Below are 25,834 nucleotides of genomic sequence, written 5' to 3'. Positions count from 1 at the left end.
GGCCACGCACCTCTCGCCGCCGGGGGTGGGCTGCCGAGGAAGTGAAGGGACTGGAAAAGAAGGGGAGTGGGACACGGGGAAACACACAACAAAATGGGATGGGAGAAAAGAAGGGAGAGATAACTGAGTTCAGCCTCATCCTTACTGGGCTGTGAATGCAAACCAGCGTGGCCACAAAAAGGGGCAGGGGGAGGGAACACCTCCGCTCGGAGGGCAGGCTGAGAGAGTTGGGGGTGTTCAGCTCTGGGAGACCTTGTTGCAGCCTGCCAGTGCTTCCAGAAAGATGGGGACAGATTTTTTTAGCAAGGGCTGCTAACCTGTGTAATGGTTTTAAACTAAAAGAGGGTAGATTTAGACTAGATAGAAGGAAGAAATTTTTCACCATGAGGGTGGTGAAACCCTGGCCCAGGTTGCCCAGAGAGGTGGCAGATGCCCCATCTGTGGGAACATTCCAGGTCAGGTTGGACGGGGCTCTGGGCAACCTGATCAAGTTGAACATGTCTCTGCTCACTGCAGGGGGTTGGACTAGATGGCCTTAAAAGGTGCTTTCCAACCCAAACCGTTCTATCATTCTACAAACCCTCACAACAAAGTTTGGGTCTTGACCCCCTCCAAAGGTTAACTAACAGTCACTGGTCTGGGGGGCAATTTCCTCCTCAGATGGAAGGTTGGGGTATCTAATGGCAGAGCACTGGAGAGGGGAACAGAGCTGCTTGGGGAGGAGAGGGCAGCAGCCTCAGCCTCGGCGGTGGGGGTTAAGACCCTCCTCACTCTGGTCCCTCTTTGAGGGTCACAGCCAGCTCCCCTTCCAAGAAGGATGGAGAAAGAGCGCCACGCTGGCATTATACGTTGCCTCCAACCATCTGTCAGACCCTGGGGAAGTGGAAGGATAAATAGTCAAGCCAGCAGTAGGTTTTTTTACACCCATTCTTACTTAACTTGGTTAAAAAGATCTGAGTTCAGCACCCGCCACAGTTCCTGTACAGCCAGAGACCAGCCTCCCCCAGATCGTCAGAAACAAGCCTCATTCCCAGCGGCTGCTGCCTCAAATACAGCCAGGAGAAATTTTCAATCAGATTCTCTCCTTGCAGGTTGAGAGCCACCAAAAACGTCTGTGAACTCCTGACAAAGTCACACAATTACCAGCACTCAGCCAAAATAATACAGCAAAGATGCTGAAGAGGCTGTAATGTTATATTTTAACATATTCTGAGCACTCTCATTCCCTTTAACATCAGAACCTACCTGAATAGTCAGAGTTACAAGACTCCAAAAGCTTTTTGCTCAGTGACAAGCAGCATTGTTGATGGTAGAGGTTGGTTCTTTTTTTCAGCTGGGCTGGTGAACCGAAGTTGAAAAGAGCAATTCAATCTAATTCTGCACACAACTTTAGACACAGTTTCTGGAGGTGGCTCAAACATTTTCCTGGCAAGCTGCTCCATCAGCTGAGAGTCTCCCATTCTCAGGAGTTAAACCAGACCTTCCTTAGTCATGTTAACAAGGTGGCCCTGAAAGTATCCGTGACTCCAGAGATATGATTTAATTTCCGTATTTCCCAGGTAAACTGCCTAATCTACCTCCTACCTCTGTAAAATGGAAGCTCACTGAGAGACATAAAGCCCATTAATTAATGATGAGATATAGCTGATGCGTCCCTCCTGGCTTTCTCCACCCAGGCTCCTTGTTGGATCCTGCCTTGGATACTGAAATCACAGCAGCTGGAGAACAGGAGGTCACTGCTCTCCTTCGCTTTCCTGCCATGGTGACAAGCTTGCAAGTCAAAGTCCAGTGCAACATCCCCAAAGGTCATGGCTTTTTGACCATGCATGCCTGAAGGAGAGATTTCTTGCCCAAATCCCTTAGGGCACGGTGGCTGGGTGTAAAACCAGTGCGCTTCAATTCCCGTGGTAGTGAAGGGGTAGGGAAAAAGCAGGGTCAAGCAGGGCCCAAAGCTGTCACCGCCTGCCTAAGAGGATCCTTAATGAAACCCATGGTGAAGCTGAGGAGCAACACACAAAATCCCTTAATCTTAAACATATTTCAGAGCAAAATACACCCTCAACATGAGAAACTCACTTGATTTGTAGCCAAGACAAGAAGTTTTCCAACGGACACCCCTGGAGGGGAGAGCACGTGGCTCGCATGAGGCATGGCTGGTCTGAAGCCGTCCCCGGGACCACGCTGTGCAAAACTAGAGATCTTCATTTAGAAGTTGTCTTTGGGGAGATAAATTCAAATACCTTTTCCCCCTGTGTTTTGCTTGTGATGTTTCCAGCTCCTTGAGGCTCTGGGCCATAACCACCCACGCAGCCCAGGCACCCTCATGCTTCCCAAGCCTGCCTTGCTGGTGCCAGTGGGAATCGAGCCTCAGACGGACAGCCGGGGGTTTTCTAACCCTGTAGTAACACGGTGCGTTGGGGAAAAGCACCCTCCAGCAAACAAGACCTTCTGGGTTGGCCAGAAAACCCCAGGATCCCTTCCCTGTGGGGTCCCATTTGGGGAGATGCCCACCAGCGAGGTGCTGCTGGTTCCATCCCTCCCCTCGTGCCGCTCCTCTCCCGGCACAGCCCTCAAATCACCTCGGATGGAAACGCAGCCAGCGCACAGCCGCAGCCCTGAGCTTTGAAAGTCCCCACTACGTCCCCTGGGTGATGGGAACTCTGCCTTTGCAGAAGAAGTTTGGGAAATGGCTTTTATTTCTTCTCCCGTCACCGACAGCGGGGATGGCAGCCCCGGGGAGAACCTCTTACGCAGAGCTACTGTACGAAGCGAAACCACCTCTTGGCAGCGGTGATCCTTATGTGTGCGCAGAGGAACGAGCCGGGGCTCCCGGCCTGAATTACCAGAAAATTAAACATATGTCTCCATTCACCCAGGAGAGGAATTAGACGTTGATCCATCCTGATTCCATCTATTTCAATTACAGCCGAGGGCAGGCGCTGCCCTTCCCACGCAGAGACCCCGGAGAGGTCTCCAGCCCGCAGGGCTTTTCCTGGGCAGGGGAAGTACCCTGGGCACTGCTGTCCCAGCGATCCCCATGGTGGGGATGTTCAGGGCCACAGGGGGGATGCTCGGGGCCCCGGGGGGCCGAGAGCACCCCAACCCACTTCCCTAAGAGCTCACAGCACACACAGGGCTGTAGGTCCGTGGATAACAAGAGGGAGCTTACCGTAAACCAGGAGCGATATTAAAAAAGGTTTGACTATAATTGTGAAAGCAATAAACCCAAATCTTTAAATCCATCAAATACCCTACAGTCAAAGCCCCCAAATGACCTGCTATCACGCAATGGCTGAATGAAGGCGAGCCCTGGCAGGGGTGCGGAGAGCGACAGCGGAGCCAGAAAACTGCCCCGCAAAACAGACACGAGCTTTGCAGCAAGGCAGCCCAGATACTTCATCGGTCCGTAGCACCAAGACCTCAGTCCTGCTGGTGCTGGGCAGGGAAAGCCTGGCCCCAGCTCGCTGCAAGGAGCTCCCTTATTGCAGGGATCTGTGCTTCCGAGGGAGAGGAGAGATGCCTTGAAAAGCTCCAGCGGTGGGAAACGCAGGCAAGCCCGGTGGGAGACGCGCCGGGAGCCGCAACCCGCGTTGCCCACGGGGGTGTCTCCGTCTTCGGCCTTGCTGGGGAGAAGCAAACAACGGCCTCGCCGTGAAGCCGAGGGAACTTTGTCGTCTTTTTTTTTTTCATGACAAAACAGTTTGTCTAACCTTTCATGTGTGAATAGTAAATACTAATATTATCATACGGCATCAGCACGATGTCCAGCTACTGCATCTGGCGAGTGGCAGCTGACACGGCTGTGTATAGAAAGCTTATGAGGAGAGGAGAGCTTAGACACCACCGGGAGCACGCGGGTTCTTCCAGGCAAAGCAAGCTGGAGACGTCCCCCCGCTCCCAGGGTTAACGCAGCGCTGCTAAAAAGACAATTTATTTAAGCACAGCCGCTCCCACCCTGGCAAAACACGACGGTTCCCAGCTTCGCAAGTCACACCAGGGCTTTGGGGAGTTGCCTTCACTTGTCTTCTCCCCCTCGGTGCCCCGGCTCGCGGCAGAAGGGGCAGCAGCCAGCCAGCCCTGGCTGCTCAGAAATGCCCCGGGCAGCCGGGTCCCTTCCCCAGGGAAGGCACCAATTTGGGCTTTCTCCCTCTCTCCGCCTGTCCGGGGAAGCGACGCCGACGCTAACACTTCACCATCACTAAAGCACGGTCACCGCGACAAGCCCTTGCTTTCTCGCCCGTCGGCGGTGCCGGCCACGCAGAGAGCGTCTTCGTTGCCAGAATAAATAGCTCTTAAAAGTGGGGGCAAGAGGCAAACAGCCCCCAGGGGCTCAGAGCAGCTGTGCAGTGAAGCCCTCCTAAAACCTCCTTTCTAGAAGCCTTTCCCCAAAACTCTCACGTGCTCTCGGCACGACGGCTGGTGCAGTGCAGCCAAGCACCAGGGGGTCTCCTTCCTCCCCACGCGGAAGAGGCCAAAAGTCCCCCAAAATTGTCTCCTTACCCCCAGGGGAGGCTGGCCTGGGTCACAAGGTGCTGGGGACATCCCCTCACTGGCTGCAGGGTGCTGGGCTCCCTCTCCTTCCTCCTCATCCTCCTCCTCTCAGCCCTGCGGGGCAGAGGCAGCTTCGCGGCTCTGGTGGGAATTGCAGCATCCCCAGCGACATCGGGACATTACAGGTTCCTGAGGTTTTTTTAAAATGCAAAATGCCCTTAAGCGCCGCTATTGCCACGCACAAGGCTTTTAGATGCCACAGGAGAGTATTAAAGTAATTAAAACTGACACTTAGACTTAAAATCTGGTATTAAAATGAAACTCTGGGAGCTCCAACAGCTGCCCCACAGATGAGATGAAGGAAGGATCTTTAACCCCCCGTCTCTCCCTTGGGATAAGGCTGTGCCATCCCACCTTTGCCAGAGGTTGGGCGTATCCCGGGTGCTTCCCGTGCCCCCCAGTTTGGCCGTGCAGAGCCACCTTCCTGCGGGAACCACCACCTACCTGGGGTTTGCATGGGGGCAAATTTGTGCCCATTTTACAGCTGGGCAAAACCAAACCCAGAGGTAGCAAGGGCAAGGCAGGAATTACAATGATGGCTCAGCCCTTTGACCACCTTGAACATCACCTCTGCCAACAGACCAGGGTTGGGGGCAGCCAGGGCGGCTCACCGGGTCCTGCCAATCTGGGGGTGCCGGAGGGGGGGCTTGTTCTGCAAGGAACCAGCACACGGATACCAGCGCTTCCATCATTTGGCTGTGCATAGGTTGTTAGGAAAAAAAGAGATGATAAATAAAGATAAATGGAGGAGAGTGTAGCATGCCAGCAACCCTTCTCCATCATTCCTTTACTTCCCTAAGCAGATCAAATTATGACCTGAAATCACTGAATACATATTTTATTATGTGGATAATTTAAAGGATGAGGGAGAGACAGAGAATTCGTAAGGTACAGTCATGTTAGAAGACAAAGAGTTCCCATTCATCTCCTGCGGGAAAAAAATGAACAGGAGAAAAGGTGGGGGACACAGGTTGTAATCAATGCTGTCCTCTCCTCCTCCTCCTCCTTGTTTTGGGACACCCAGGGATGTCTTCACCGGCATCCAGACAAAAGCTGCCCCTTAACATCTCACAAAACAGACGCGGCGCTCCCCGCTCTCCCCGGCCCCGCCGCAACGGAAACCCCTCCTTTCTCATTGAATTCAACGGGCTTGGAAACAGGCTGCGCAGGGCTGGGGAGCAGGGGAGGGGGCTGGCATGCAGCCGGAACTCCCCCCCAGCCCTAAACAGGGACTCGCAGCCCCCAACCCACCGCTCGCCCTTGCCGGGGCTGTGCCGGGGGCAACGCCGTCGCGGTCTGCTGGGCTTTGGCCCACTTCGCCCCGGCTCGGGTGCCCGTCTGGCGCCAGCTCGAGCGTGATGCTCTTATGACTTTTGAGGGGTCGGACCCGCTTCGCTTCCCCTCTCCAGCCCCCCGGCCCATTAAGTCACGGGTCACTCTGCACTCAACGATCAATGCCAGCTTCAGGATGTTTGTCGGTCGCCGCGGGACCAGGGTAGAGCCGCTGGCTTTTAGTAATTGTTTTAGTAACAATTAAAAAAACACCTAAAAAACCCTCTCCATAAAATAACTCTCCATAAAATAACTCTCCATAAAATAACTCTCCATTTTATGGGTAGCTGAGCCCTGGCACTGGACTGAGGGGGTGAGGGCTCGACCCTAGAGGCCGCCCCCCCGGGCTCTGGCCTGGGACACCGGCAATGGGACAGGAGCAGCGGGGCTGGGGGCTTCGGACCCGCTCCTGCTCGAGTCTAGGAGGATGGGAGGAGTGTGTTTTCCCTCTTAAACACCTAAATGGTTTTATGAGGATTTTGACAAGCCAGATTAAGCAACGTAATCAAAACAAACTTGTTGTTTAAATAAGGCCCCTGAGGACAAATCAGAGCTGCTGAGCGCGTTCCCTGTACGTCCCGCGGGTGGAGGGCCAGGAGGTGGGATGGGGTCACACCTGCAGCACGCGTCTCTCATCCTCCGGTGGTCACCGTCCTCACCGTGGGGTCCGGAGAAGGGGATCCATGGGAGGGTCCAGTGCCTTCGCACCTCCACGGCTCAGTCCATCGGAGCCCAACACCGTGCTCGTGGCCCTCCGCAGCCCCACGGCGTTGGCCAGCCCCCTCCAGGAGGCTCACGATGCCGAGGGGGTTACTGTGAGGCAACCTTTAAACACACACATTTAATTTCTGGCTTGGTTTCAGCCATCACACGCTACTACTGACACCTCCTAAGGATGGCCTTTACGTTTGTTTTTTTTTTTCCCTGAAAGTCTCCAAATTATTTTCCTTGGCTGTCCCAAGGACTTTAAGGGTCTAAGTGACAGTCTGCTCCTCAGTGGGCGTAGAGGTGCCGGAGGGGTTTTTGGGGAGGATGGTGCTGTTAGAGCCGCTCCTGGAGCTCACACCCCTCTGCTACTCATGCAAGTCTCCAGGAGAAAGCCAGTCCCATTGACACCCCCCCAGCCCCATTTTGGGAATCAAACAAGAGCATCAAGGTTAATACATCTCCCAAACAGACCAGGGAGACAGCAACGCCTTTAAGAGAAGGCAAAACTGTGAGAGGAAAAAAAATTAACCTGCCCCTCTCTGCCTCTGCATGGATCAGAGGCTTCGGGCAAGCAGCTATCACAGATGAGATTGGTTTTCCCCCCCTCGCTCCCTGACGCTATTTTCCACTGCAGCCCGCTGACGGTAGCAGGCGCGTTGCGCACACTTGCTATTCCAGGCAGATTAAAAGAGGCTACGATGGCTGTGCGGAGCCCTCCTTCACCTGAAAGGTTCATCAAGAGATGTCAAAAACCTCACTTTTCCCCCTTCCCAAGAATTTTTCCTGTTGCTCGATGTTAGAGGACAAATTCTCGTGCTGCCTCTGCTGAGTAACGATGGCCAACCATCAGCCAGCGCCAGATTTAAGGTGTGAAAGTTCAGCTGGAAAGATTTAAAACAGGTTTTTGGCAAACTACTCAACTCAACTGGCTGGTTAACACGTGGAGCAGCGGAAGAAATCTTGCTTTAACCCAACCATTTTAATTAATTTATGAAGATGTTAAAGACCTAGAATACCCAAATACTGCCTTGTAGTTGAACAGAGATAAGGATGAAAAGACCCTCACTGCAAGAACCCATTTGCAGCTCCCTCTGAAAGCAAAACTAAAGCCAACTATGCAGCGACGACTACCAGAAGGCTGCAGGCACTGGGGCTACAGGCCTCTCTCCAGAAGGTAGAAGATGTGGGCTCTGCTCCTTATGCCACAGATGCTGCTACAATTCACAGCTTCCCACGGTCTCAAGCACACCTCCCCGCTAGCCAAACCCCTCAGCTCCTCAACATTCAAAGCAGGTGACAGTCCCTGAGCTCCTACAGATGCTCCGTAATAACCCTACACCCATGACCAAGGGCAGCATGTGGTCTCTGCACTGCTGAGACAAAGGCAAAGCCCTCCCAGAGAGCAAACGCGGAGAACCTGGTCAGGTTGGCCTCAAGAGAAAGAGTCTTTGCGGGCGGTGGCTGTAATTGCCCTGATTACCACTGCCAGATGCCGAATTAGCACTGCTGCCTGCACAACCGCCTGCACACGTGGACGCTGCCGACACACGAGATGATTTCTTCAAGGCAAACACCGCGGTGAACGCTCTGCTTAGCCCCCGGGGCCGCTGCAGGTCCTTGCTGGGGTTTTCTGGCCTCCGAAAAGCAGCAAGAAAGGAAAGAGGACTTTTGAGCAAAGGAGGAGTTAGATTTGCCTTTCCAATTATCTGCTGCTGTCGTTATGACCTTCCACAGTTAAACAAAATTACCCTAAACAAACAAGGCTCCAGCGCTCGGGTCGAATGCCGGCATTAGCAGCCATCCGCGCTCACTGCTGAAGAGCCCTGACATATTGATATTAATTTAAATTTCCCCTTGACCATCATTTTCGATTCCCTCCAGCGCTGAACTTCTTTTTAGCACTGAGGCATGTTCCTCCTACTTTTCTATTAAATGCTTTAAAATTAATTAAAGAGGCTGGCTGGCCAGGCAGGGTTTTGAATTCCCTTTCTCAGAGAAAAATCTGACTCACCCAACACCTCTCGCAGGGACACGAGCGCTGGAGCCAAAACCGTTCTGGGGCAGCTTCCAGCCAAGGGCTTTGTAACCCCGTTCTTTCAAAAGAAGAAAATTAGAATAAAGGCTTTTAAGTGTCCACCATCTGCAATTAATTTTTGCAAGGAGAGTGGTTAAGCGCTGGAACAAGTTTCCCAGAGGGACTTACGAATCTCTGATCCTTGCTTGGTTGAGTTGTGAACATCTCCAAGCCCTGGAGGAACCTCATCCAACTTTGAAGCAAGCCATGCTCTGGGCAGAGGGTTGGACCAGAGACCTCCAGAGGTCCCTCCCAAAACTCCATCACTCCTTGACTCTAAAGAGGCTGAAAACCCAATAGGAACCATTTGTTGAGGCAGCAAATTAATAAAAAAAAAAAAATTTGACCAAATGCTGTTTAAAAAAAAAAAACAACCCACCAAGATTACAGTAAGTAATTATATGCAACTTAGTATGTCAACTGCAAAGAGTTACCTGAAGGAAAGAAAATTAAGGGGATTAAAATAAGGAGCGTACCACTTGTGACAAAGAGACAAAGACAAAAAATGCCATCAACTTGTGTTTATGAGCCCCTGTGGTTCTAATTAGGGCCAGACACCAAATTTGCATTTTATCTTGATTGAAACAGAATGAAAACTGAAAAAATAAAGGCGGACGATGTTAAAGTGTTTTCCCTGTTTAATTCAAAGAGTAACCTTACAGCATTCAAAACAGCTGGTTTTTTTCTTCCATTTTTAAGATCTCATTTTTGCCAGAGTGATTTCAATTTAAAACACAGAGGACCTTCAAGTGGGGGGCAAGAAGGAATGAGGTCATCTGCCAAGCAGCGGCTGTGCAGCACGGAGCAGGGGTACAACAGCAGCTATGGCAGCAGTGTGCAAAATAAATTAGTAGGCATCGATAAACTAATTAGAGGATGAAGGAGATCCATGCCTGAAACCAGGGAAAGCAGGAAGAGTGATGGCCATGGCTCCTCACGCTGGTCCTGCCTTTGGAGGTGGCTGGCTGGGAAGGATGCTCCGTGCAGCCCAGACAGTCACCCAGCACCAAATTCTCTTAAAATGCAGCAAAATGGAAATCAGGTGAGTGCTCAGTGGGATGCACCAGTCAGCTGCCATCAGACAGAGGGAACCAATGTCGTTTCCTTCTGCCACAGTGACTCGGGCGACTCATACGATGAAGACCTGCAGATAGCACCTTGGAGCAGGACACAGGCTAGCACCCTGTCTTCTCTCTCCCTTCCTTCTCTCCTTGCTCTCCCCCTGCTCTGGCATGCCAAAACCCATGGAAGAACACCAGCACGCAGCATCTGAGTGCCATCCACACCTCTCCTGGAGCAGAGCATCCCGTTCCTCCCCACCGGACAAGACCTTCCAGGAGCCAACAGCAATTTCAGTGCGTCCCACACGCTTCCAGCCGAGAGCAACAGCTGTTGGTTGAAGGAGCATATATGTCCCCTTCAGCCCCCGCTGGAAACAGGCTGAATCAGGACAGGATCTGCCCCGACTCCGCTGTAAGGCTTGATCCCTGCTCCTTTGTTCACAGCCCCAACACATCCTTGTTTTTCTTTTCTGCCTTGTGACCAGAGGCTGTCAAAAGACCACAGAACCCTTCTGGGAAGATCAAAATCAGGCTTTTAACAGTCGGAGGACGCGAGAAACCTTTCACACGCCACTGTCAGTTACTGCTGCTTGATGGGTGGCCCAAGACTGCAGCAGGGCCTTGCTTTGCTGACACGGAGAGCGAAGTCCCTGCAGCAATCTCAGCCTCAGAGGCACAAGGGAGACATGTACCACAATGAATGAACGCGGAGAGATTCTGTTTGCAAACCGAAACGCGTCCCACAGGTATCACTATACATTGCACCTTTGCCACCCACAGCTAGGAAAAGATGCTATGCCCACTAATTCCACTTTCAAGCTTAACGAGTTCTGGCAGCAATCCTGACAGCTCAGCATGACTGCTACTCCTGAAGACCATCTGCACCTTCTTGCCCCTCCCGCTATCTTGCCAACAAAGCAACAATGACTCTTAGCATCATGGTTTATTCCCCCTCCGTATGTACAATTAAGTGTATGCATGACCATTAAAAATAAGGCTACTTATATCATGGCTCTGAAACACATTACAAACCAACTCCATCCCCTCTCTTATTACAACATTCAGAATGCTTGGCTTCCGTGGTGTGCAGAGAAGGGCAAACACAACCAGACCACGCGGGCGATTAAGTGGTGCAGGGCTTTGGTTAACTGGATCTAGAAGGTTCCTCCTCCAGCTGAGATAGTCAAATGCAGCCAGGTCAGGTCGGGGGGAGATCATTATCCCATGACATCTTGGTGAGGTCAGTCCAGGTCCCAGGCAACTGCAGGTCACCTCATCTCAGCACGTTGCTGGTGGCAGGCAGCAGGGAGGCCCAGGCTTGCGTGGACGGGAGGACAACTTACTCCTCTCCTTTGGAGCTGCCCCTTTGGGTCGAGGCAGGGGCATAAGGAGAGGAGGAGGAAGAGGAAGCTGCCCTTCTTGATGACCAAAGGACTTCAGTCTCCAGCAGTGTCAACCTGGGTGACATTACTCAACATTTTTTAATGCATCAAAAAAAGGAACAACTGAACCAGATCATTATGCGATCTCAAAGCAGATGGCTTGCATGTCCAGGTAAGGCTTAGAGACTTTCTTTTTCCAACGGGGATGAAGAAACAGTCCAGATGAAAGTAACCAGAGGTGTGCAACTGAGGACAGCCCTGTGTGGTCCTGCAAGCTCCCTTCCCAAGTAAATCTGTTCCCATATGCAACAAGAGAGAATCTTCCAGCTTTAGCTTGTGGCTCAATAAATTTTATTATTCCTTTTTGTTTTTATTTAAAAGAATTTGTTTTCCTATCATAAAAATTAGACAACCATACCACCACCAGCAGCAGCAAAGTCTGTGGAGTTAATGTTGATGGCAGACAGTTCACTGGTGTTTCCAGTGTCTCAAAATGTCCTAGAAAGTTCATAAATGGAAAAAAACCCAAACATGATGGTTTTGGGGAGGAACATCAAGGTGGTTTCAGTTTCTTGTCCTGCTGAGGATCCCAGATGAATACTGTAGCATATCTGCAGGACCAAGTACCTCATGCCTTGAGAGAAAACCCTTCATACCAGCTCCAGTACCTGATTAGTAGGGAAGATGAGACATTTAGAACAGGAATTTACGATGTTCATTATCTCCTACATCAGCATATAGATCACTAGGACAGGACTGACCCTTCCGTCTCCACCCCTTACCCTTTATTCACCAGCATGTAATAATATCGCATGATTGGGATAAGCACTTGGCAAGGATCCCGATTTTCATGTCTGTTTGTGCTAGGATAAATTACGGCATGAAGCAAAGCCATCCGCAGTTGCCTCATTTCCACCCACCCCAATCAACCAGCTTTTGGAAATCCTGTAATGGAGATCAGAGATTTTGTCCTCTCTCAGCCTTCTGTGCTCACGTTTCCCTTTGTCCATGCTAAGACGGCGCAGCAGCCTCTGAAAGGTCTAGAGATGGCAGAAGAAAAGTGGCGATGAGGGCTGTCACAGCCTCTTTTAAGCTGGTTTGGTTTTATGGGGGAAAGCTCTAGAGCTGTAGCCCATGGCACGTGCTCCAGATCGGAGCGGGTTTGTGCAAACCCAGTCCTTTCCCAGACCATCCCACCTTCCCCTGTGCCATGCCAAAGGCAAATGGAAATAGCAGAGTTCCGACAGCCCTGGCTGTTTGCACATTTCTCTCCCCACCTTCTCTCGTTAACAAGCAGAGCACATGAGCAAACCCTCTCCTCTCTAATCGCTCTCCTGTTGCTGCTGGATTCATTTCAAGACAGCAAAAGTGTCTGTGCCTTTTGCCCATTTTACTAAGGAGGAAGTGACCAAAGCAATGAGTAACCATTTCCATAGTCTGCTAAATAAATCGCCTACGACCGAGAGGCTACAGCGTCGCATGCTGCAACAGCAGGAGTAACCATGCCACTCAGGGCCTAAAAAGGAGGAAACAAAATAAATCCTGCCACGCAAACACAGACTGCTTGGGTCTCCCCAGATTTCTGCTTTATTATTTTTTCCAGGGCTGTTCAGACCAGCAACTCTGGTCTGGGCTCCAGTGAGCTGCTATTGTCACAGAGATGCGAGGGGATGAGGACCTCAGCTTCATGAGAGTGACAATCCAGTGTGTAACTCCGCAAACAGCAAGTAAACCCCTTTATCAGCCGCTACAGAAAGCTGCCAGGGCTCTGGGCTACAAGCTTTCGGCGTTAACCACCAAAGCCTCAAAAGCATGGTTGGAGGTCAACGCTGCTGTGTCCAATTTGGGATGGCATCAGACTTGGGGTTCTCCGGAGGATCACCACCAGCCTGGGTTTGGGTACTGGTTTCGCTTGACTGTCTGGTAGACACGTAAAGAAGGACAAAGTCTTTTCCGTATTACTCGACATTTCATGGATAGAAATACATTGAACAGACACTCGGGAAGACTTTTCATTCAAGCACTGAAAACCTGGCAAAACGCTGGCTTCTCGGCGCATGGGGAAGGCTGCTGCTGTCACAAAACCCTGCGCTGGCAGCTGCTGTCTGTTCCGAGCAGCCTGGGCGCCAGGAGCAGGCAAAGGCAGGGAGCATCCCTGCTCATTTCAAACGTTGCTCCAGCCGGCTGCACATCAGGAGCTCAGCTTTCAGCTCTGCTGCACCCCGCGTCGGTGGCGGCAGACACGAGGACGGGCTCCGGCGAACGCCGGCGAGTTAACCCGCAGCCTCCGCTGCCAAAAACACCAGCAGGAGCCTGGGGAGATGCTTGTGCCAGACTCTCTGTGCTACCGTGACCCCGAGGAGCGGCAGAGGCACAGCGGGGCCGGACGGCCGCCAGCAGCTTTTCTACACCTTGCTTTAACTGGGTTTCATCGCTGGTATGCTGTCTGCTCGCTCTCTCCATGTGCCAGAGGCAAATACATCATTTACATTACAAACTTCTACAGTTGGGATGACCTCCTCTAATGGTTTCTCTGGGCTGTACAGTTTCTCTGACCTTGCTCTTTACTAACAACAGACTCAAGTGTTTAAAGAGGAGGTGCATGAAATAACTTACCTTAATTGTACCCTGACTGTTAGCAGCAATCAGCACGTTGGACTCCTGGAAAAAAAAGGAACAGGCACTGTCACAATCTGCCATTGCTTTTTTTTTTTTTTCCCTCTTTTTTGGAAGAAGCAGCAGAGAAGCAGTTGTTTTTTATCTTAAACATTAGAAGTATATCTAGTTTCAAAGGGACTTAACTCTTTCCATTTCAAAGACACTTTTGAGGCTAGAAGTCTTTATAAAAAGTTATATTACCTTGAAGAATTAGAAAGCAATAATCCTTAGTGCTTGTACAGAGCTTTAAATCTCCAAAGCAATTTACAAACATAAATTGATCCTCACAGTCTCCCTGTGAAGCGGGCAAATAATAATCATCATTTTCAACTTTTTGGCAGCATATGGACAAAGGTCTCCAGCGCCCTAACTAAACCAACTAATCACCACAACAAAAACCTCTCCAGTGCTGAGGCCATGCAACTTCTCCCAGAGCCAGGAGGTTTCAGACAAGTAAAACAAAGAGGAGAGGAGACTGGAGAGCAATAGCAGATACACCCAATTTGGAAGGGAAGATAAACAGACCGGGCTCCAGCCCTGCTTTATTCAGAAAGGCAGCATCTATTTACCTCCTGCCAATTGATGGAGGTGCCTTTGGAGATACCCTGGTTGTCTGCAAATTAATGGTCTTGCTGCATCAGTCAGGCAACCCCCAGGCAAAAACTGGGGGAGACAGCCTCTTGCGACCAGCCAGTGCGGATGCACCCTCTCAAACCAAAATCGTTCGGACGGGGGGAAATCCAAAGGTGCCAATAATATGGTGCCAATAAACCTAAAACGTGCGCCGGCAACAGCCCTGGAGATGCTGAGGTTGAACCACTGCTCCCAGACCAGTGTCCCGCATCCGCCCTTGCGCCAGCCGTTGTAACGTACGCTGCCAAACCGCCCGCCGCAAACGGTTTTCTCTGAAGACAGCTGCTATCTTTTCTCAGACGCATTTTTCAATTTCTCTCGCTGCTGCTATCCATCCTCAGACAAACTTGCCGTAATTATCACGTTGCTTAACACATGCATTTTTAATAAACTCAGTGCCTAGAATACGCCCTGCTCCAAAGGGAGTGGAAAGCCAGCTCGACCCAGCCCCGACAGGGTTGCATGCTGCCTTGCCATGAGGCTCGGGACTTTGCACAGCCAACTAGCTTTGAAGCAAAGGGAGAAAAACCCTTTTCAACGCAAAAAGCCACTTATCAGCTAAGAGTAGCCTTGTGGTGGACCACTGGGCTAATTGTTAGAGATAGATTTGTTCACCTCCGGTACAATCATTAGGGGATTAGTTAAGACTCTTGATATTATCTCACCAATGATCCTCCAAGTCAAAGCTCCTGTAAAGAAAGTATATCCTCAAAGGAAGCACATATTCCAATTTCCATTAATTTGGTGGCTCAAAGAGTCTAATCCTGCGAACTGCTCAGCTTCTGGTTAACAGCATTAGAATCAAAACCTGCTGGGGGGAATGCAGATATAAATGTGATTTGGGGACTAGAACAGGACCGGGATGCCCAATAGGATTTTGGAGGCAAGGGAGAGGCACCGGCAGCTATCTAGCGTGCAGTGCAAGAGACCTGAACTCCTGAGCACAGATGATCCAGGGTTTGAATGATTCCTGTTTGCACTGTGAGTGATTGGTAATTCATCCTGCTGCTGCAGTCTGCTGGGATACCACTGTAAATGAACTCTGGTTCAATGAACAGTTTTACCTGCTAAATAAAATAAAAACGCCAGAGGGTAATATACTCTCACTCCCTTGTTCTTCAGAAGCCACTGGTGGGTTTTTTTTCCAGTAGGGTCTGAGCTAATCACCACTCTGCTGCTTTCATCCACAACCGTGAGATGCAAACGGGAGCAGACAGCAGCAAAATTAGCACCAAATCTGTCATCAAACAATAGTGACTTGCTTGTTAAGGCACTCTAGCACTGCTTCCCCAGGAACACAGCTAAGTAACTTGTTTTTAATCCTCTAAAGAAACAGTTCTCCTCCTTTCATGTTGCCTGTAAAACAGCCAATATATTCAACACGTTGAACACCTAAGCAAGTTGTGAAGTTGCTTAGATCTGTAGGTTTGTAACTCGTGACAGCCATGTGCATGTTGAGCCAATCTTTTTGCCAGGACATGTATGAATGGAGTCACCATATCCTCAAAAGATAGCCACCATGACCACTTAACTGTGGTTAACTATTTCCCCTACCATACCGCTATGAGCATCTGTATCTCTCAGGCATGAAGAACAGGGTATCACCATCCATTGTGGTTGCATGTTCTACTTCACCATAATCACTCAGTGTCTCTAGGCAGGGCAAGAAGGTTTGAAAGGCTGGCCTTCCTCATCCCCTCCCCAGATTTGTTGTCTGCAGGAGTCAAACTCCCAAAGCAGAGGCAAGCGGTATGTTGGAGAACTGAGTAGTCCTCGATGCTCTCAAGAAATCAGTTATTAAAATGACTCTTCTACACATACACCTCCTCCTATGGGTGGTTAGCACCTATAGCCCTTCTTAACAGGAGAGGCAGAAGGTGCCAGCTGCCTTCACTAAGATAAGATTGAAGAAAAAAAAAAAAAAAACAACACAATAAAACTCAAGAAATGAGGGTTTACTGCCTGGCAAGCAACAGCATTTTGTTCCATGCGGCTGCTAATCTCAAGTATTACTGCATCCCGGTGGAAAGCCACCAACTGTGTAACCTGATGAAATGTGGCAACTCCTCCTCTGCACGTCAAGGCAGATAAGGAGCGATCAGTGGAGATGTGGCGCGGAGCACTCGGGTCCCCTGCGATGAGATAACATGGCATCTCAACAAGCCAGGGACAGCCATAAAATTGACAGGAGACAGCTTAAGAGTTTTGGTCCTGTTAAGTCAACAGGAAAGAGCAAGGTTCTGGGGATGTCAAAAATAGGCATCTTCTCGTCTCTTGGCCTTACATATGAATATAGAAAGATTAATTGACAAATGCAGGTGCATCTCAGGACTTGTGCTAAGATTAATATAGTGTGCAGGTCCAGAACTGCTCTAAGACACACCGTGGCTGAAATCCTATGCTAAGACTTATGAACAGCCTTCCACACACGCCAACTTTTTCCTTGACTGCAGCAACAGTATTATGGGAAGTCTGAAGGACAGTTCCTTGACATTGGGAAGGACTTGACTCCACCACAAATCTTTGTTATTGCCTACAGACTGGATGCATAGCCACACAGAGGTAGGCATTATGCAAAATTAAGTTGTAAATCAGTCCTGAGACCAAAAGACAGACCAGAGAGAAGCACCTCTGTCCTGAACCTGACACATCCCCATGTCCTGGATGTGGCACTGGATGAACGCTACTAGTTCACACACAGGAACTTAAGAGCCCTTGGAATTTGAAGGGACTTTCACTGACTGCACCAAAAGAAGAAATTTCTGCAGCACATTCTTGATGGCAAAGAAAAACAAAATCAAATTTAGGACTTTACTGAGTAGATGAGATATCTACTACATTCATCATTCGAAGGAATTATTCACCTGGTGACAGCTGGGTTTTGAAGCACACTGATTTCCTTCCCTCCTAGATAAGTCCTGTATTCGGATGGCCCTGGGGAAGCAATTTGTGTAAGGAAGGAAGGGAGGAGAAGGAAAGTCTGGCTGACTGCTGGTATTCATACAAGAGAAGTAGGCATTAAGAAAATCAGAAATGCTCTGGATGTTTCACGAAGCTTGAGAAAACTCAGCTGAACAACTGAAAAGTAGTCGGAGCTGCTGCAGTGTGAGAGGGAGAAGACGACAGCTGAGGTTGTACCTCTTCCATTCTTTCTTTACATCTTTGTGCAAGAACATGTCGGGTGGCGGGGGGAACACCACTAAATGAACGTCACCCCAGATGGACAGCTGTTAAAACCACACACGCATCTCCTTGGAAGGACACACACTGATATCCAAGCGGACTCAACTCTATGGAGCAAGGGAACGCTCCAGACAGACCTTCTAGCTAAGCTGTAAACTCATCCTCCCAGTGACTGCAAGGCTCCTCTTGGTCATCCCTGAAAAGAGCCACCATGGTTGCCTGCCTGCAGCCGCAGTGCTCCAGGAGTTAAGCACCCCTCTCGCCAGCGGGCTCATGCAAAACCACAGCTGAGTATTTTATCATCTTCCTTTCCTGACACAAGACAGACAGCCTGTCCCAAAGGGGCTGAAAACAGGCAAGATAAGCACAGATCACTTGCATCTCCCCCCCCCCCAACATAATCCTTCATGAGACCATTCCTCCTCCGTTATCCCACATATATAAATCCTTAAAGTGAAATTCAGAAGCTCACACTAAAGGAAAAGCTAGAACATGGTGTACAAAAGAGAAGGAGCCTGGACACTGACTCCGAAAGATCTCTGTTCCCTTGTTGGGAGCGAAACTGTGAATCAGAACATTTACATGTGAGCATTACCTACACTTCTACACTTTGTAAATACAGTAGTTTTGCAAAAGTTAGTCTTACCAGGAACAGAGGCAGAGTACTCGAAGGTTGGGAACTGCAGTGGGTAGCTAACAACCACGGCTTTGACCACGTAAGCCAACACATAAAAGACGCAGCAGCACTCCTCCGTGCCGTTAGCCTGACAAAACTAACCTTTAAACAAACTTATCCGACTGTTTCCCACAAGGACCATGCTAAGGAAGGAAGGAAGTTTGGCTAAAGAAGTAATAATACAACATGGACTTATTTCCTACTGTTGTTCTCCCGCCCACATTCTACAGATTCCAGCAATAATGCAACGGGATGACAAAATTGTTCCTTATGATTATAAAGATGCCAATGGTGAAGCAAGATGTGTCTCCAAGTTATATGCGCACATGTTCACGCTATGGACGGGAAATATTATTTGGTACTTTCACCATATTATAAATAATTACGGGCCATGAAATTTGTCTCTCTTGTCTCCCCTCTTCTGCAGGAATAAAGCACATTCGCCTCAAACTTCCAGCGCGGTCGTCATTGAGGTAAGCGTGAATTTTCTGGATTTTCAGCTAGGTTTTTTCTACGGATTCACAGTTAGGATTCTTAAAGATCTTATTTTAAATTAACAACTTCTCACCTTCCCACCCCAGCAGACGTTTTTGCTAACGAATGGCTGGCTCGTCAGCAATTCTCTTTCAAGCAGACAGACACTGAACACTTACTCAAAGGAACTGGAGCCTAATTAAGCAAAGTTGTTGGTACAATGGGAAAATATACCGGGTGAGAAAGCTTACACTCAAGTGGCCATTGTCTCATGTTATTTATAGGCAGAATAAAAGTATATAACTGAAGTATAAACTAAATCTAGCGCTGTTTGTACAGAAAGCCATTAAGTAAAGCTGCTCAGTCCTTACTGAAGACGGCAACTATTACTCGGGTGCTGGCGTTTAGGACTGAGCTGCAGACTATCTGCAAGATATACTTCACCAAAAGTTTTTCCATTGACATCACACACAAAGTCTTTTCAAACATCAAAATATGTGAAAGCGGTTCCCCAACAGACCACCACTGCTTGACTGCTTTTCATCTTATAATTACCAGATTCTAATGGCTTTTCACTCTAATTCCCCCCAGACCCGGTTATTTTCTTGTTGTATGACTCATGTCAGCTTTTGTTTTTGAAAGAAAATTACAAATTCTACCCTAGGAAACATGAAAAACCTCCAGTGTACAAAAAACAAGAGTTTTTAAAGGGTTTTTAAAAGCTAAACTGCTCGATTAGATCTCTTCCCAGCAGGACAATGTACAACACACAGAATTCTGTTTTCTTCTTTCCATTTTTGCGATACAATTGTTAGCAACGAAGGGGTGCACGATGGGATGGTTAAAGTGGTGCACAACCCTCTATCTTCCTGGGTGTCAGAATTTACTTTATATGCCATCATGCTCAGCTAATATTAATCCCTTTTGAACAATTTTAAGGGAATATTATCTATATTGTGAACATCAGGCCAAAGCAGAAATTAATTACTTCTTTAAACAGAGCACTTTTTTAAAGAAAGAGGTCTTATCGACAAAAGAGGTCATACCAAGACATTTCAGGAGCAGCAACACCCAACTCTTTAGGTTTTAAACCTGGAACAGAGCATGCATGCCTAAACTGTGTCTTTTAATCCTTAGAAACTGTATTTTTATCTCATTCTGAAAGTAATTCCTTTGTACACACAGAGATAAAGCCTCCTTAGGCTTATCTGAGCCTGCAAAAAAAAAAGCAACAACTCAATATATCTGCAAAAGGTCTCACCTGCGCTTCCTTCCAGATCCAGCTGCAAATACACAATCTTTTGGGTTTTTAAGTTTATAATTGCTACACAATTACACCTGCACAGCATAATAAAGATATTTTCTTAACACATTAACCCACAAGATTTACAGATGATGGCACTCCTTTGGCTCGCTTTCTGTAGAAAGCCTTGTCTATGATCATATGCACACGCGTATAGTTTCTTCTCACGTAGGAATTCATGGGCACACTATAAAGGGGGAAAAAGCTTTCAAACAAATTAGTGTTTTCATCATCCTACATCACGCAGAGTTTTCAGCTTCTGCACAAGACGAAGCGCGTCTCTCTAGGAAACATGTGCAGGTAGAAATTCAACATCTCCTTGAATCCCTCCCCTCATTTTTCTGCAATTCCAGACTTTAACCTCTGTACCAGGGATGCTTTTCCCAAGTTTTCTGACATTTCCACATCTGGTATTTTCTAACCATGACTCTCAACACATGAGTATATCATAATGCATTTTTCTACTCCTATTCAGACTAAACTCAGCACAAGAAGGTGCGGTATAACTGGAAGCTTATTTGCTATCATATACACCCAGGTCTCTGTATTTGCAGCACATGGGTGCCCAGAGGAAAGCAGTCCAAGGCTTGCTCCAAATGACACACTCAAATAAGTAGTAAGCTATCTCTCAGCCAAGTGAGAAACCACTTTTTCTTAGCATGACCTTTCTTTCCAGCATGTAGCTCTCAAGAAAACAAGATCAACAAGGCAACTGAAGACTAGGCCAGAAGAAAAGATAAGTACGCACGTGTACAGTGATGCATACAGGCACCAATTTGCTCTTTTCTACACAGTCTTCTGAATTCAAGACTGAAACAGAGGCCAAAAAAAACTGATGGGAAGAAGGCAGAGAAGATCTGCAAAGCCAGCCAGCAAAGCCCACCCCAGGAATTGTTAATATATTATAGGTGACTGCCTCTGTAATTTAGTCGTTCTGGAACAAAACTGGTTTTGATTAGCGTCTAATTTATTTAGAATTCAAGATGAGAATGACCCATCAGAGACTTATTATTCTGCATCTACTCCAAAGCAAAGTACACAGCTCTAACAGCTGTTGCACACTCCCCATCAGGCAAGGTAGGGAGATATACGTTAAAACCAAATTATGTTGGCATTAACACCCCTCCCCAAAGGGCAAGTCTTCTCCTTCTCTGTATGTGGGAATATTGAGCTCCACTGCCCATCTATCTGTGACAAGGTCTCTGAAGCTACTTGTTCTTATGGTTGTATATCCCCGGATTGCAGACACTCCCCATAAACAATATTCCCAAGGCCTTGAACAAAGCAGCAGCCGTATATAAATATAGCTTGCAATAAGCCTACAAAAACACATATACATAAACATGCAACACATTAGCATCAATATTGCAAAACCACAGGAAATGGCTAGGCATTAGTTCAGTGAAAACAGCTTTTAGCATCTATTCTCTTAATATGTAAAGCTCCCAAACACTTGTTTGGCAATTCTACATAATGCAATGCCGTACATCGCCTGACAACTGCACAGTCCAAGACCTACATTTCTACCACCAATACATTTTCCTCCTTTCTCTCCTACTGCTGTTGCAGTCAGTCATTACATCATGCTGGAGGTGATGAATTTAATCTCTCCCTAGCCAAGGTCATGCTGCCCTGCCTACCAGTGCTGTATGTGGCAAAACCAAGCCCGAGGGTGCTATCATTACTATCGCTCTCGCTGTTGCGTATGCCTCCCAAATGCTCATCTGAAACAAAATGTATGATCTGAAGAAACGGTCACTGATCTGCATGAGAGTATTCAAGAAACATGTCCTAAATCTGGTAGTTTTAGATTTTGTGCAGACCAACTGCAAATCATCAGGGATTGGAGAATGTAAACAGAGATCAGTAGAACGTGAAAAGCGTTTTCAGATCAAGCTACCCTGAATTAGACAGGCCAGTCTACCCTACAAGCACAGCCTACCATGAGTGCTGCACAGCCCAGTCCTGAAGCACAGCAAGCACCACCACTCCCAACTGCTGCACTGGGAAGGAACAGACGCTGGTGGGGAAACTCCTGAGAGATGCTAGAAGACATCCTTTCCTGCACCTCCCAGCTCCTTGGCCTGCTTTAATTTACACCACTTTCCTTGCCCTACTGGGAAAGGCAAACTCCAATTTAAGCTCTCCTTCATGTTTAGTTGGTTCTCTTATGCCTCTTTCCCCCCCCCACACTCACAACGTGTTCCCCCATTCCTCTTTCTTTCTCTTTTCTTCTTCCTTCTCCTTTTTGCCAAGTCAGTGCTTTTTCTTCCAGCTCAACTATACCCGACACTCCTCAGTTGTTCAGTTCCCTCTTTCAAATGTTCCTCCTTCCCATTTGAATCAGCAATTCCCTAATTTGTGCAAGAACGCTTTCATCTTTCCTAGACCATCTGTCCCACATCCTTCGGGGCTTTTGCATTTGTGAGATCATGGTCCCTTGCATGGCATGTTTCATCAAAATCCTACTTTCAGCACTCCATTCCTGAGTTTCAGCTGCTTCTTTTACAGCACCACATACATCATCCCACCTCCATTCTCCCTCCCCTTGTGGGCCCACCTTTGAAAATCCTGCTTACAGAATAGTTTCCCTTTCTTTCCAACTCTTTTGCCTCCAACATGCTAGGACCAACCTGTACAAGTCCCTTGGGTTCAGAAAGGGAATGGATGATGGTTAACCTTCCTCTCTAGTCCCAGTATCCAGTCCATCGACCAACTGTATCTGCTCCCACAGACCTTCTCTTCTTGGTTCACGGTACTTCTAGGTCCCTGAACTCATTAGTGCACTAGGATGACTTATCTGTTCCTCTGGTTCCTGCCTGGGCTGTCAGCTACAGTTCATTCCCTCACCACCTCAGAACCATCTGCCTGGGTAGAAAACAGAAAATAGAAGAATATAAGGATGCAGAAGCCTTGTGGTTAGAGACTGAAATACCATGTTATTTCATGGGAAACAGCCACAGCTGGGCCAGGAGCTTTCAACAGGAGAAGGTGATCCACATCAGCAGCCTAGCAGACACACACATGCCCCAGATATCCTTTCTTTCATGCTTTTTCCTGGTACACAAGAGCTAATACTGCACAGCTGCCGTGCCAAACTAGAACACACTGCTCTGAAGGCGGACAAATGGTTTCTAAGTTGGGCCAAGAGGGATCACTGCTAGGTGACACATCTCCTGTGCTCTATGAAGCTCAGCATACCGTTGATTACTGCCAGTGGCTTCCTTGGGCCAGGCACCGGAGTTCAGATCCCGGTATTAAATCAGTTCCCACATAGAAATACCTTGAAATAAGCCATTAGCTGGTCAATCTCCTGCTTCCCTTCCTCTCCCAGTGTCATTAGTTTCAGTCTCTAAATAGCTGAATGATACAGGCTTAAAATTGACCCAACCACCTTGACGTTAATATTTTAAATTATTAAGTCTTAGTTCTCTAATACCAATAAATCATTTATATGTGCACATTTAATTAACAATCCAATCAGTAAAAACAACTTAGCATTCGCGCAGCACATTTTATCAGAGGACCCAAAGACACATTACAACATTAATTAAGTGTAACAAATGCCGTGGTGAGGTAGCTAAGTATTATCCTACTTTGACATGTGGGGAAACCGAGGCAACCCGCTCAGTGGATTTGCCCAAGGTTAATCCAGATGTTCACAATGAGGCACTGAAGAGAAAAAAGCAGGGAGAAATACCACTGAGATTTAACTCTCCTAATAAGCATTCCTTTTCTGAACAACAGTATTTACTTATTTGCTGATGAGAAATCTGTTCCAGCTGCGTTCCGCTCCCAAGCAGACTAGGAGCACAAACCACCACTATCAAGCATGCTAAAAATCAACCCTAAACCACAACAGCCTGCCAGGTGAGGCCGAACGCACTGGGTCCAACATGATACCCAGCCAAGGGTTTTGAAGAATATTTAATAACTCTTCCCACCCTACAGTTCACACTTACCCACGCATCAAAGCTCATGGGATGCAGGACACTTACCTAGCAGTCACAAGTCCTAGACCTACATCAGTGTCTGGTATTTCCCAAGTGCTCCCACCACTCACCCAACCCTTGGGGAGTTTCACACCAGGCTCCCATGCCAGACAGCATGGGAGAGGAGCAAGAAATCCCTGAATGACACTAACTCTGCTCACAACACACCAAAGAGTTATAAAGTTTGGAAAATATTAGGTGACAGTATACTTAACAGTCTTTCAGGCCATGCAGAGCCCATCCTGCCATCTCCCCCTCCCGTCCCATACCCAGGAGATAACCCTCACAGTGGTCCCAGACAACGGTGGCACCCACACAACGGTGGCAGGCCCTGCTTGAGGATGTGCTCCTCTGTGCCCTCAACCTAAACAGTTCTAGATCCAGCACTTTTTTTTGCTTCCCCCATTTGGTCAGAGAAAACCACTGGTTCCTGGGACTAAGGCTACAGCTGACAGTCAAATTGATTTGCCCAAAGTATCAGGGACGGTTTGTTGATAGTGCCTGGCAGCCATCTACAATTCAGTTCAGCAGTCCATCCCGGGCAAGTCCAACCTTCTTCTTTCCAAAGCTCATGAACTCTGCTGCGTATGCAAATTACATGCTGTGGAAATGCTTTAGGTTTCCCAATTATCATATGATGAAACATTTCAGACCCAGATGATGCCTACCGTCAGTCTCTTTAACCTAAGTGTGTGCCTCTCAGCCAAGCTGGCTAGATTTTTCAGAAGTTCTCACTGAAAGCAAAAGAAGCTCATCTCCTCAACATCTTTGGCAACTGGATCTCTATGATTAAGGGACCGGAGCATCAATGTGTGTGTCTCACGATGGCAGGATGCAGAGCCTTCCTTCTCCAAGAACGACGTACAAAACGTTGCTTACATGAGAGTAATCACAAAGTCACCAGTTCCTGTACTGCTCCCAGTCTGAGACAGAGTGTGCAATACGAAATAACACAGAACTCACCTCATTAAAGGAAGAGAGAGAAAGGCTTGACCAATATTAAGGTATAAAAGCTACCACAGGCTTAAGACAGGGTGGATAAAGCCCTGAACTAACTTCTAAGGAAAGAGGTCCTGCAGCTGTGTAACTGGTGCAAACACATGCTGGCCAGTACTACTAGGACAGGCTGGAAAGAAAAACCTTATAAACCACTCAGATGACACCATCCCTTCAAAACAAAAGTGGAAGAACAATTAATGCATTACAACCACAGACGGTGGCAATCAGTATGGGAGAATGGGTTAGCGATAGGAGATGTCAGGAATGATGAAGGGAGCCAAGCCAAGTCGGGCTGGCTGGGTCAGCAAGAGGGGAACACTTTGGCAGGAACTCATGAAATGGCTGATGGACTGAGGAAATCTATTTATTTAAAACAGAATTAATTCATACTCTGCTACTGTTCATTTTACACGGTTTGGCTATCAACTCTTTGGGGCAGGAAGCTGTCACTAGCCGTCTGCTTAGACAATACCTAGGCAATTGGATCTCCTGACGACTGTAGCTTCTTTCCACTGTCCTAGTGAAAATCACCTCCACCTCTAAGACTGGCCTGACACAGAGATGCAAAAAAGACTCAAGTTAGAGCAACCTGAATTCTGACATTTAATTTGTGTGCTTTAACTGTAATACCACCCCTTGAACATACCCATCCATTTTCAAGTGTGATCCCACCACGAAACCAAACCCAAACCCTGATACTACAGCATCCCAAACCAACCAACTATGAAAGTTCTGGACATATGTTTAAATCTAGAGAGTTTCGTTAAGGGCTCTTGGAATAACGTTGCGGGGGGACTCAAGCGCTCAA

At 48.1% G+C, this 25,834-nt stretch overlaps 1 protein-coding gene across 1 annotated transcript in view; it reads right to left on the bottom strand.

The window, feature by feature from the left end:
- Window positions 1-11,439: 11,439 nt before the first annotated feature.
- The window catches only part of RFWD2 (ring finger and WD repeat domain 2, E3 ubiquitin protein ligase), a gene marked incomplete at its 5' end in the record, with an annotated part of 73,047 nt that continues 58,652 nt past the window's right edge, over window positions 11,440-25,834 (bottom strand). Inside the window, 2 exons of the mRNA XM_010295055.1 lie at window positions 11,440-11,776; window positions 13,725-13,769. Coding sequence (XP_010293357.1) covers window positions 11,759-11,776; window positions 13,725-13,769 — 63 coding nt within the window. The remainder of the gene's footprint in view (window positions 11,777-13,724; window positions 13,770-25,834) is intronic.

Source organism: Phaethon lepturus, unplaced genomic scaffold, assembly GCF_000687285.1.
Source record: "Phaethon lepturus isolate BGI_N335 unplaced genomic scaffold, ASM68728v1 scaffold48019, whole genome shotgun sequence".
NCBI lineage: Eukaryota > Metazoa > Chordata > Aves > Phaethontiformes > Phaethontidae > Phaethon > Phaethon lepturus.
This window is presented reverse-complemented; position numbering and strand designations above follow the sequence as displayed.